General features: G+C 40.6%; 1 protein-coding gene across 3 annotated transcripts in view; it reads left to right on the top strand.

Annotated features, from left to right (window-relative positions):
* The window catches only part of TMTC4 (transmembrane O-mannosyltransferase targeting cadherins 4), a 57,774-nt gene that overhangs the window by 35,048 nt on the left and 10,155 nt on the right, over positions 1–12,571 (top strand). For all 3 annotated transcript variants that reach the window (XM_048854385.2, XM_048854376.2, XM_048854367.2), the window contains 3 exons: positions 150–321; positions 412–543; positions 12,479–12,558. In XM_048854385.2, the coding sequence (XP_048710342.2) occupies positions 150–321; positions 412–543; positions 12,479–12,558 (384 nt within the window). The remainder of the gene's footprint in view (positions 1–149; positions 322–411; positions 544–12,478; positions 12,559–12,571) is intronic.

The following is a 12,571-nucleotide window of genomic DNA, read 5'->3' as shown; positions in this document are numbered from 1 at the left end:
CGAGGGTCCCGTGGGCCGTAGTTTGCTCACCTCTGGGTTAAGTCCACATAATGGCTCCCAATGATGATTACACAGTTTTCATATAGTAACAGAAGCACTTTTTCATCTACGTTTTGTTGCTAGATTGTGAGTCTGTTTCTTATTTCCAGAATTCTTACACTGGGACTGGGATTTCTTATTATCCCTTTTCTGCCTGCAAGTAACCTGTTCTTCCGAGTAGGATTTGTTGTTGCAGAGAGAGTCATCTATCTCCCCAGTATTGGCTATTGTATGCTACTTACGTATGGCTTTAGTCTCTTGAGCAAACAAGCGAAGAAAAAGGTACTAACTAGCCGTCAATAAAACCGATGACCAAGACTAGTGGAGGAGCTTTAATACGAAGATGATTGACCGGTATGTCCTTTCTTCCAGAAAGCGCTGGCTGCTGCTGTACTAGGAATCTTGCTGATCCACGTGCTGCACTGTGTTATCCGCAGTAACCAGTGGAGGTCTGAAGAACAGCTTTTTAGGAGTGCTCTGTCAGTGTGCCCTCTTAATGCTAAAGTAAGTTGGTCACACTCGCGTTTTATTTAGTTTTTTAATATTCCATGTGGTAAATACGTTGCAGTATAGCATCTCATGTACAATGCTAGCCCGGTGAAAGCACAGCCTAAAATAGACGTCTACCTTATAATGAATGACAGCATCGTCGGCTTCTCAGCCAGTGCAAGTTACAGTGCTTTAATTCAAAACTGAAAAAGATGAAAATAAACTGGATGTCAGTGAAGACATCCAGTCAAATACAAAAAGACCAAATAATTAAATACATAACTAGTACCAGCTGTTGAAATAGTTGCATACAAAAGTGACTCTTTTCTGCAACAATCTCATGATCTGTGTAAAAAGAAAAATTAAACCATAAGAGTGTATTCAACTGATTTGCTGTCTGTGTTTTTAGAATCCTACTTTTGTCTACTTCAGTGGCATTAGTACACTCCTGCTTTTTCTCATGTTAGCTGTGCTGCCTCTACAGAGCGATGGGAGAATGAACTGAATCACTCATCTCAACAGAACTGTGGAGTCTGTGGGTGAGATCCTCACTCCTGCTCCTTGACATCTGTTAAAATGGCCACAACGATGAAAAGGGGCACAAAAAGCTTCCATTATGGACAGGGGATGATTTCCCCTGGTGGCAGGCACTGCAGAAAACAGCCAAAGGCTGCCTTCAGAGAATCCCCTTGCAAGGCCTGACTTAGGGGGAACGCTAGGGGTGAAGCTGGAGGGGACGTGTCAGTGCTGGGCATTGGAGCCCTATAGGGCAGCCCTGAGAGGCTGCCATAACTTAAACAGGTTCCCATGGCTATCTAGGTTTTGTTCAAGGTCTCTTTAGCTCCTGGAGCAGCCCAGTACCAGGAGGGTTCAAAGGTCCCTAAAAGCCACTGTAATTCCCCCACATCCTTGGGCTGCAAGTTCTGTGCTGCCACTCTAAGAGGCGCAGGGCAGAATATCACCTTTTAATACTAGCGTTGATGCAGAAGCCAGAAAGAATAAAGCTTCAATTTTGACCCCAGTTGAGTTTTAGGGCAGGCAGCGAGGAGGGAGTATTTGCCGTCTCTTTATTCGTAAACTATTATGTTTTTGCCATTTATTTTTGAAGTATAACTGCAGTTTAAATTTTATCCACCTTTTGCAAGTCCTAGTGGAGATTTCCATTGAGCAACATCCGTGTAGAAAAATACCTTACTAGCTTACAGAATTTCAGAGCTCTGTAGTCTAGAGCACTGCCTCAGAAAATGTGGATCAGGACCCCGAGGTCTTGTGGCTTTTAAATGAAATATTTGAATTTCCTTATTTAAAAAATATAATATAAATATTCAACTTGGAGAAGTGAAAAATATACAAATTAATTAGAGCTATAAAGGGGTCACCTTTAAAAAGGATCTTTTGCCAACATTTACAACAAGGTGGGGTTACCTCACCTACCACTATTTCCTAATCTCAGTAAATGAAAAAAAGTGTATCTGAGGTTCTTTTGTGTGGTAACTTTAGGCAAACATCTGCTTTGTAATGATGACTTCCAGATATCTCATTCTGGAGAATTAGTACATGCTGCAAAGTATAAATAAAACATGTTCAGTCTATCTCTTTGTGCCTGTTTGCACCCTGCTCAAAATGTTCTACCATAATGGGTTTGTGAGAGAGAATGTGTGGTTAGTAAAAAGAATGAGGAGTACTTGTGGCAATTTAGAGACTAACAAATTTATTTGGGCATAAGCTTTCGTGGGCTAAAACCCACTTCATTGGATGCATGCAGTGGAAAATACAGTGGGAAGATATATATACACAGAGTTCCTACTGTATTTTCCACTGCATGCATCCGATGAAGTGGGTTTTAGCCCACGAAAGCTTATGCCCAAATAAATTTGTTAGTCTCTAAAATGCCACAAGTACTCCTCGTTCCTTTTGCTGATACAAACTAACACGGCTGCTACTCTGAAACCTGTGTGGTTACTGTTGATTAGTGGGGAGAAGAGACTCTGGTCCCCAGTCTAGAAGTCATCTTAAAATAAGGAGATGACTGCAGTCTTCATAGTTACAATTCCCAGATCTGTAGCTCCCCCCTTCACCACTGGAATCGTATTAGCTTTTTAGGGGTTGTTTTCATAGTAACGGATTGCCAATCACAGCATATTTTGGAAAACTACTAAAGAATGTAAAAAAAACACTCGGGTATCATTATTCCATGATTGAAGAATTTTCACCCATTACCACAGAACTGTGCTCCACAAGCTGAACTTTTTTTCTGTCTGTCTTTCAAATTGTTTCCTATCCTCATAATTACAAAAGTAAATACGAAAATGGGAACCAGTCATAACTGATGCTATGCTGTCTTCCTGAGACTGCAGACAACATAGCTATTAGCACTGTAACCTGACCCATTCATCTCCCTGAAGTGTTAACTAGATCTCGTTGCAGCACCATCCATTATGAAGAGCTGGTACTTGTGCTTGATGGGAGGGCACAGTCGGAACTTGCTGAGATATTCCCTCCTCATCCCTTGATCTTGCCTCCTGCCATACACTTATCCCCCAATGACCTGGCTCCTCAAGGTCCAGAACAGAAACGACAGAGGTTGGTGATCATTCTTACAGCACCATCGTGGCCCAAGGCAGTTATTGTTCCATGATCTGCTCCACCTGTCTCTGTGACCACCTCTTCATCTCCTTCTGACAGCAGACCTCCTGACCCATCCCAAACTTTAAATGCTTCACCTCAGGGCTTGAAGACTCCTTGATGGATCTTAGGTGTAGAACAGGAGTGTTCTCCCAAGATTCAGACAGTACTGCTGAATAGTAGAAAACCCATCACAAGGAAAAATTACCTGCAAAAGTGGAAGCATTTCCAAGCCTGGTGTGCCCAATGGTCCACATCTCCTCTGGAGTCTCTCCTTAGAATCTTTATTACTTGCTAAATTTAAAAAGCCATGGGTTTGTCAATGAACTCTGTTAAGGTTCACCTAACTGCCATTACAGATTTTCACCCCCCAATCAAAGGGTTTTCAGTTTTCGCTCATTCTACCATGATGAGATTCCTTAAGTGTTTGTTTAACCTTTTTACTTACGTAAGGGAAGCTACTCTGCCTTGGGATCTTAATTCAGTCCTTAGTGCCTTAAGGAAAAAAAAAATTTTAAACTCTTGGCGAGTTGTTTGTTTCTTATAGCCCTCTGCTGGAAGGGTAGGAGAGCTAGGAGCACTTCTGGCTGAGACCATATACGGTGTTCTATTAAGGTGACTCTGTCTCCACCCTCATTTGCTACCTAAAGCTCTTCTGGCTTTCACATCAGTTGCCAGTGTTTTTTTACCCAAGTGTCACACCTCCAGAGAATAAGGCTGTCTTCATGTTCTGGATGAAAGTAGGGCTCTTGCTTCTACCTTCATAGGCCTAGGCCCTTCAGGGATTCTCACAGATTTTCTTTTGCAGAAAGATGCTAAGGACATCTGATTTCCACACAAAGATTATTGAAATGTGTTTTGGGATGCATTCTGGCATGCTATGTAGCTTTGGTGATACATTCCCCACCTAGGGCTAACTGCCCATTCCACTAGGGATCAATCCATCTCTGTAGCCATACTAGAGAACATACCTATCTTGGACACTTGCAGGCTGTCACCTGGACAGTAGTGCACAAATTTTCCCAGCACTATGCTATCATGTATGCTTCCACTGACATGGTTTTTGGCAATACGGTCTTAAATCTGCTCTACACTTGCCTCCTCAGCACCATACTCTGTATTGAGGCACTGCTCCAACATCTGCTCACACGGAGCATCCATAGGGGCAATAACTTGAAGGAGAGATTACTTACTTGTACAGAAAGTGGAGTTCTTTGAGATGTTTTGCCCCAGTGTGTGCTCCACTACCTACCCTCCTTCCCTTCTGCTCTGGAGTCCTTGGCTCTGGACTTCATGGTTGAGAGGGACCCAGAGTGGCCCTCCTCCCTGTATGCTCTCATTCTGGAGTATAAGAATATGTAGGGTGCAGACACTGCTGCCAAAACCTCTGATCAAAAGCACATAGGTGCGGTGCACACATCCTCACATGGAGCACCCGTAGAGACAAAACGTTTTGAAGAACTCCAGTTACTGTATGAGTAAGTAACGTCTCCTTATTGCTGTTCACTTTATCAGGATATTAAACCACCTCTTCCCCTCCTGAGCATTTGAGTCTGGGCTGCAGATTATCCTCTTTATAGATTTTAAAAATAACTCTCTTGGAAATGCTCAAATTGCAGACAATTTTAAGTTATGAATGTCTTGTTACTTTAGAAAACCACAAGCTGTTTCCTTCCTTTTAAGCAAAACTATAGCAATCTACGCAACACTGGTACCATGAACAATACTTATTTCTGAATAGTTTTCTCTAAATAAAACGTGTAGTTCTGCAAGAACACAGCCATTAAAGAGGTAGAAAATATTTATCCCTTTTTGCCTTTCAGAGGATAAATATGTCTGGCCGCAAGAATCATTTAAAACTAGTCCTGGAATTTTAACAGTTTACAGACTGCAAATTCTTTTCCTGTTGCTGGATTGTCTTTAGAAAACTCTAATTATTAAAAAATAAGAATTTTAATGAATTTATTTTTAACTCTTTCAAAATAATGAACAAGGAAGGTTTTTTGTTCGCAAATAGTCAGTGGCTTCATAAAGTCCTCTAATGGAGTAGTTTAGATGGCAATTAAGGGGCAGCTGGCTTATGTGTGTATTCAGCATCCAAAACTGCTTCGCCTTGGCTCTCAATGCATGCCTGTGTCTTTCGTCTGTTTTCAAGTGGTTGCTGACAGAAACGCTCTCAGGAACATCTCTAGGATAGTCTCTGGTATTCTGCCTCTCCCTTTGTCCATGCACCTACTGGGTGGTGGTTGTGCTAAGTCTGTACCTCCCGGGGTTCTGCCTCCACTTCATACTGTCTCAGCCTCTTCTCTAGTGAGATTGAATCATACACCTAGGCTATTCATCACACTGATCTCTAGAATTTCACCTCATAACATCTGATGTCACCCCAGTTTCTCCATAAACAGCTAGCATATAGGTTGCAGCTCTTCTGCTTTTTCAGTGCAGATACCAGTTTCATTTAAGAGTTCGTAGTAATCTGGAGGTTGTTTGGAACCCCTCTCTGAAAAAGTGGTGGTCCTGCATGCTCAGCATTTCCTGCTGCCTTTTTCTCATATGTTCTCCAAATGTGTACATTGTTTGTTTGCCTATTCTATTTCTTTTGTTTGCCTTCTGTTGAGACAGCCTGCTCTGGAGCTGAAACTCTGAAGTTAATTGAAGCTCTAAGCTATGGAACTAGTTGCCCAAAGGCTGACTCCCAGATCCCTTCTGCTACACTCTGTTGTCTCTCTCTGGCCATGCTCAAAGCCTGCCTCATTTTGTTTACATGATCAGCAACTGTTTACCTCAGCCATCCAGTTCCTTCGCCACTTCTTTAGCACTGTCTAGCATGGTTTTGTATTTTGACACATTCCTTTCTACTTCTACTGCTCTGAAAGAGATGGTAGTTTATATCTCATTTTCTTTTTAAAAAAAATTAAAATAAAGGAAGAACCAATTTATTACTTTAATCCAAGTCAGACTTTCTCACTACTTAAATAAAAATACATTTTAGCAGTGTTTATTTCTGATTTGTTTTGCTGATTCACCATTTGTTTAACTTCTTATATAAGTAAGAATAAGTTGTTAAGATGGTTGGAATCTATACTAGCTTCCTTCAGATTAATTTATTTGAAACTTTCTTCTTGTTTTTCAAAACAGTGAACTATTTCTAAGCAGTTCCAAAGCCTCCATCACCATGTGGTCTGAGTTGCAGCACTGTACGTTGCTATACAGTGTTTCCAACCTTAGCAGTTTTGTTGTACGAAAAACTTCAAAGTAAAGTCCCAGTGCCTGGAATCAGGTGATTATATGAGAATCTCAGCTTTCATTTTTAAAAAGCCACTAACTGCCTAATCCTCATGGATGCAGAGGAAAAACTTGAACATGTGAACCTTAGCAGTCCAAAAAGCAAATAAAAGAATTCACCATTGATTATTTCTTTAAATCTCATGTTTTCAAGCCAAATCTCATGATTTTTGAACACTTGGGTTGGCAGTAGTGCATAATGTCTGTCTTGCAACCAGGGTCAGACCCTGTTTTATGCATTATTAAAGCATTTCCAAAATATAAAATTAATAACTTTTAATGTTAAACATCACGAGCAGGTTAGGCCCTGTCAGAAGTTGTATCAGATTCTTCTTGTGTCAGAATTAAACTATTGCTTGGATAATTTTAAGCATCTCCTCTTCATTCATTGCATATACAAGAAAAGAGAGTAACTGAATGGAGTAACACCAAAAACATTCTGTATTCTAGAAGTTGATAAGAGGTTTAGCTTGCTATGCTTCAAAGCAGTACTGTAGAGTTCAAATGCCATAGTGATGTGTGTTGTATAGAACCTAACAGAATTGAATAGAATGTGTCACACCTATACTATAAATGTTCTAAAGCACAAAATAAGTATGTTAAAGCAGTCCATGATATGCTTGCTCTGTCAGATAACGATATCCTCTCTCCTCAGATATCTCAGATGATCTAAGGAGGATATTGCTTGATATATATTGCCATCTGATATATAATCTCTCAGAATGGACTATCAGTCCCCTTGTTGGACTTTGTGCACATTCCAAAAGTAAAATGAAAAACAAACCAAATTAGATATGCAGGTTGTCGTCACTTGCAGAATCACTCCACTTCTTCAAAACACTATGCAAATGTTGTTATAGCAGTCTTGATACATATGTAATGGAGAACGAAGCTATAATAACACTGAACATGTACAGTGGAGAACTAATTTTCTGTACCTTACTAAAAGGGCTGGCACTGTTTCTCTTCAGTCAGCAAAAGATTTATAACTAACTGTTTAAAGATTTATTGAGCTGATCTAGAGCACATCCCTTTTATTGACTTTTTGGTGTTCTTGTCTATGCTGTGCAGAATAGTTACAAATGTGGCCATGGAGTTTGACACAATTGATGTTTAGATGTCTAACTTTCTCATATGTGGACATAGTCATGTTGTTAAACCTCTAGAAGACATTAATTGCAGGTGGAAAAAGGGAACCTGGGATAAGGCCAAGATTTAAACTGGGTCATTTTGTCTTGTATATTATTTAGAAAATGTTTGATGAAAGGAGTTGTGCTGAAATTTTGAGCAAAAGCATCTGTATTCTTACTGCTGAAACTTCATCACTTAGGGCTAGTCTACGTTATTGCACTACGTTGGTGCAGCTGTGCCGCTATAGCGTATCTGGTGAAGACGTGCTATGCTGACAGGAGCGCAATATAGACACCACTTTAAGTTGATGTAACTTACGTTGCTCGGTGGGTGGTGGCTTTTTCACACCCCTGAGCAACATAAATTGTATGGACTTACGCGGTAGTGTAGGCAAGCCCTGAGAGTCATATTAATAGATTCTGCCACCAGAAGGGCATTGTGATCATCTAATCTGACTTCCTGTATAATCCAGGCCATAGAATTTCCCTCAAATAATTCCCCTCAAATAATTCCTTTTGAAATAGAGCATAGCTTATTAGGAAAACATCCAGTCTGGAGTTAAAAATTTCCAGTGATGGAGAATCCACAACAACCCATGATAAACTGTTCCAATGGTTAATTAGCCTCACTCGTAAATTTATGATTTATTTCCAATTTAAATTTGTCTAGCTTCAACTTCTAGCCATAGGCTTTTGTTATACCTTTGTCTGTTAGAATGAAGAGCCCATTGTCAATTTTTTTTTGTTCCCCAGGTAGGTACTTGTAGACTGTGATCAACACTTCTTAACCGTCTTTGTTAAGCTAAATAGATAGACTCAAAGAGCTCAATCTCTGTAAGGCAGGTTTTCTAATCCTGTAATCATTCTGATTGCTCTTCTCTGAAAGCTCTTCAATTTATCAACATCCTTCTTGAATTCTGGACACAGTATTCCGGCAGCAGTTGCCCCAGTGCCAAATATAGAAGTAACATAACCTCTCTAATCCAACTGGAGATTCCAATTTATGCATTTTGGACACAGCATGACACTGGGAATTCATCTTTGTGACCCTAAAATCTTGTACTCTGACTTCAATTGTCTCCTTTATATTCATATTTGTTTACAGGGTCTTTGAAAACAACCTCACAGAAGGGGAAAGCATCACAGACTTTATGAAACTACAGTAAAGAACAAAATTGTCAGACACACAAATGAACATAATTTGTTGAGGAAGAGTCAACATGGTTTTGGTAAAGGGAAAACATGCCTCACCAATATACTACAATTCTTTGAGGGGGTCAACAAGCATGTAGACAAAGGGGATCCAGGGGATATAATGTACTTAGATTTTCAGAAAGCCTTTGACAAGGTCCCTCACCAAAGGCTCTTAAGCAAAGTAAGCAGTAATGGGATAAGAGGGAATCCATGGACTGGCAACTGGTAAAAAGATAGGAAACAAAGGGTAGGAATAAATGGTCAGTTTTCAGAATGGAGTGAGGTAAATAGTGGTGTCCCCCAGGGGTCTGTACTGGGACCAGTCCTATTCAACATATTCATAAATGATTTGGAAAAAGGGGTAAATAGTGAGGTGACAAAATTTGGCAAAACTACTCTAGATAGTTAAGTCCCAGGCAGACTGCGAAGAGCTACAAAAGGATCTCAAAACTGGGTGACTGGGCAGCAAAATGGCAGATGAAATTCAGTGTTGATAAATGCAAAGTAATGCACACTGGAAAACATAATCCCAACTATATGTATAAAACGATGGGGTCTAAATTAGCTGTTACCACTCAAGAAAGAGATGTTGGAATCATTGTGGATAGTTCTCTGAAAACAGCCACTCAATGTGCAGCGGCAGTCAAAAATATGAACAGAATGTTGGGAATCATTAAGAAAGGAATACATAATAAGATATAATATTTTCTATTGCCTTTATAGAAATCCATGGTACGCCCACATCTTGAATACTGCATGCACGTGTGGTCGCCCCATCTCAAAAAAGATATATTGGAATTGGAAAAGGTTCAGAAAAGGGCACCAAAAATGATTAGAGGTATGAACGGCTGCCATATTAGGAGAGATTAATAAGACTGGGACTTTTCAGCTTCGAAAAAAGATGACTAATGGGGGAGATGATAGCGGTCTATAAAATCATGACTGGTGTAGAGAAAGTAAATAAGGAAGTGTTATTTACTCATAACACAAGAACTAGGGGTCACCAAATGAAATTAATAGGCAGCAGGTTTAGAACAAACACATTTTTCACACAATGCACAATACACAGTGAACCTGTGGAACTCTTTGCCGGAGGATGTTGTGAAGGCCAAGACTATAACAGGGTTCAAAAAAGAACTAGATAAATTCATGGAGGATAGGTCCATCAATGGCTATTAGCCAGGATGGGCAGGGATGGTGTCCCTAGCCTCTGTTTTCCAGAAACTGGGAATGGGCAATAGGGGATGGATCACTTGATGATTATCTGTTCTGTTCATTCCCTCTGGAGCACCTGGCATTGGCCACTGTTCGAAGACAGGATACTGGGCTAGGTGGACCTTTGGTCTGACCCAGTATGGCTGTTTTTATGTTTATTTAGAATATAAATAAAGTGTCCCCTTTTAATATCAGATTTGATCATTGATTTTCTTTCACGACTGAAAGGAAAGATGGTTGTACTCCTGAGCAGACATTACTTTGTTGGAGAAGGAATAAAATTTAGTATACCATATAACCCGTGTTCCAACTGAAGGATGTGTGAGGTTTTTTGTTTTTTTTAAAATAAAATGTCATATTGCCACTTTTACTGCCCTTTGCTGAAAAAACAGAGGAATCGGTTGGACAAAAACATTGCTTTTGGGTAGGGGAATAACATTGTTTCTCTCTCAAGCACTGTGTTTCAAGCACTGTGTATCATAGAATCATAGAATATCAAGGTTGGAAGGGACCTCAGGAGGTCATCTAGTCTAACCCCTGCTCAAAACAGGACCAATCCCCAACTAAATCACCCCAGCCAGGGCTTTGTCAAGCCTGACCTTAAAAATATCTAAGGAAGGAGATTCCACCACCTCCCTAGGTAACGCATTCCACTGCTTCACCACGCTCCTAGTGAAAAAGTTTTTCCTAATATCCAACCTAAACCTCCCCCACTGCAACTTGAGACCACTACTCCTCGTTCTGTCATCAGCTACCACTGAGAACAGTCTAGATCCATCCTCTTTGGAACCCCCTTTCAGCTAGTTGAAAGCAGCTATCAAATCCCCCCTCATTCTTCTCTTTCGCAGACTAAACAATCCCAGTTCCCTCAGCCTCTCCTCATAACTCATGTGTTCCAGTCCCCTAATCATTTTTGTTGCTCTCTGCTGGACATTTTCCAATTTTTCCACATCCTTTTTGTAGTGTGGGGCCCAAAACTGGACACAGTACTCCAGATGAGGCCTCACCAATGTCGAATAGAGGGGAATGATCACGTCCCCTGATCTGCTGTCAATTCTCCTACTTATACATCCCAAAATGCCACTGGCATTCTTGGCAACAAGGGCACACTGTTGACTCATATCCAGCTTCTCGTCCACTGTAACCCCTAGGTCCTTTTCTGCAGAACTGCTGCCTAGCCATTCGGTCCTTAGTCTGTAGCGGTGCATGGGATTCTTCAGTATCAATCTACTGTACAACAGTATTCAGTTATATTGCCTGCTTGATACTTGTTTGTATTGATTTCCTAATCCCACTGGTATATTATGCAAAGATCACTATACAGGGTCAGATCTTTGGCTAGTATAAATTGGGGTAGCTCCATTAGCTTCAATGGTGCCGTGCTGGTTTATATCAGCTGTGCAGTAGACCCTCAGTATCTCTAAAATACTACAGTGCATTTTTAGATTACACCTTTCCAATCACCCAGCTCTTAGAGAGCAGTGTGCTGTTACACAGCTGTAAGGAATTTTTCTCTTAGAGCTATTAATATAAGATAATTACCTGTTAAGACTGGTAAAGGAGTGTGTGGGCATAATATAATAGGTCATTTCCAGTTAACATCTTGCTTTTAGTACTGATTTGACAATGAAATGCTACATCAGCTCATAAATGTTTAAACAGGAAGCAAAAGTGCTCTTCTGGAGCATGCGTGCATATTCCCATTGAAGGCAGTTTTTTCTGAAGGCAGAATTTAAAATATTATAGTCTGTCGAATTATTAAAGGTTAGATTTTTTTTTTCTGGCCATCACCCAGGTGCACAGTGGGTAGGGGACAGTATCGGGAGCTCCCCTTGAGCACCAAACCAAGCAGAATTGCAACTCTGGGGCTCAGTGGCAGGAAGGTATTACTCTGTTCTTACTCCCCTTGGAAGACACAAGGGTGGCCAGAAAGCTGGTCCATGGGTCTCTTGTGCAATGGCCAGCAAGCTGACTGGCTGGCAACATGGAAGAAGTAAGCTGTACTTCATCAATGTCTGTGTGTGCCTGGGAGCCTGTTGGTGCTCTTGCTGCCCTTTGAAATGGGCTATGCCTACATGGTGCAATCTAGCTGTTAATCAGGCTGGAAAATAGCTTCCCATTAATGTACCTCTTATTTCCCCCATCCTAAAAGGGATAATCTCACAAAGTGATGTGACTTCATTGCAATATCAGGAAGCAAAGAGACTTGCTAATCGTAGCTGGTATAAGTATCCCTATTTGTCCATTTCTTCGTCAGACTTTTTTGTGCCCTCTTCATGATAGTCCATATCTCAGGAACCAACTGGAACCTTTCCCATCCCTGACTGATAGCATGGGGGAAAGAAGTCTTAAAAGCGTGAAAAAAGAAAAGTAGCCATTGAAAGGTTCAGCACTGAAAGCAATGAATTCTGATTTTGCAGCCAGAAACTGTAGCAACTTGGTCCCACGATATATCTGACTGTCTGGAACATTTGGATAAATTTTTTTATCTGTCTTTTCAGGTGCACTACAATGTTGGCAAAAACTTGGCTGATAAAGGCAACCAAACAGCTGCAATCAAATACTACAGGGAAGCTGTAAGGTATTTTCAATTT

This window comes from Caretta caretta, chromosome 1, assembly GCF_965140235.1.
Source record: "Caretta caretta isolate rCarCar2 chromosome 1, rCarCar1.hap1, whole genome shotgun sequence".
NCBI classification, from domain to species: Eukaryota; Metazoa; Chordata; order Testudines; family Cheloniidae; genus Caretta; species Caretta caretta.
The sequence above is the reverse complement of the archived record's forward strand: the minus strand, read 5'-3'. Positions and strand labels throughout refer to the sequence as shown.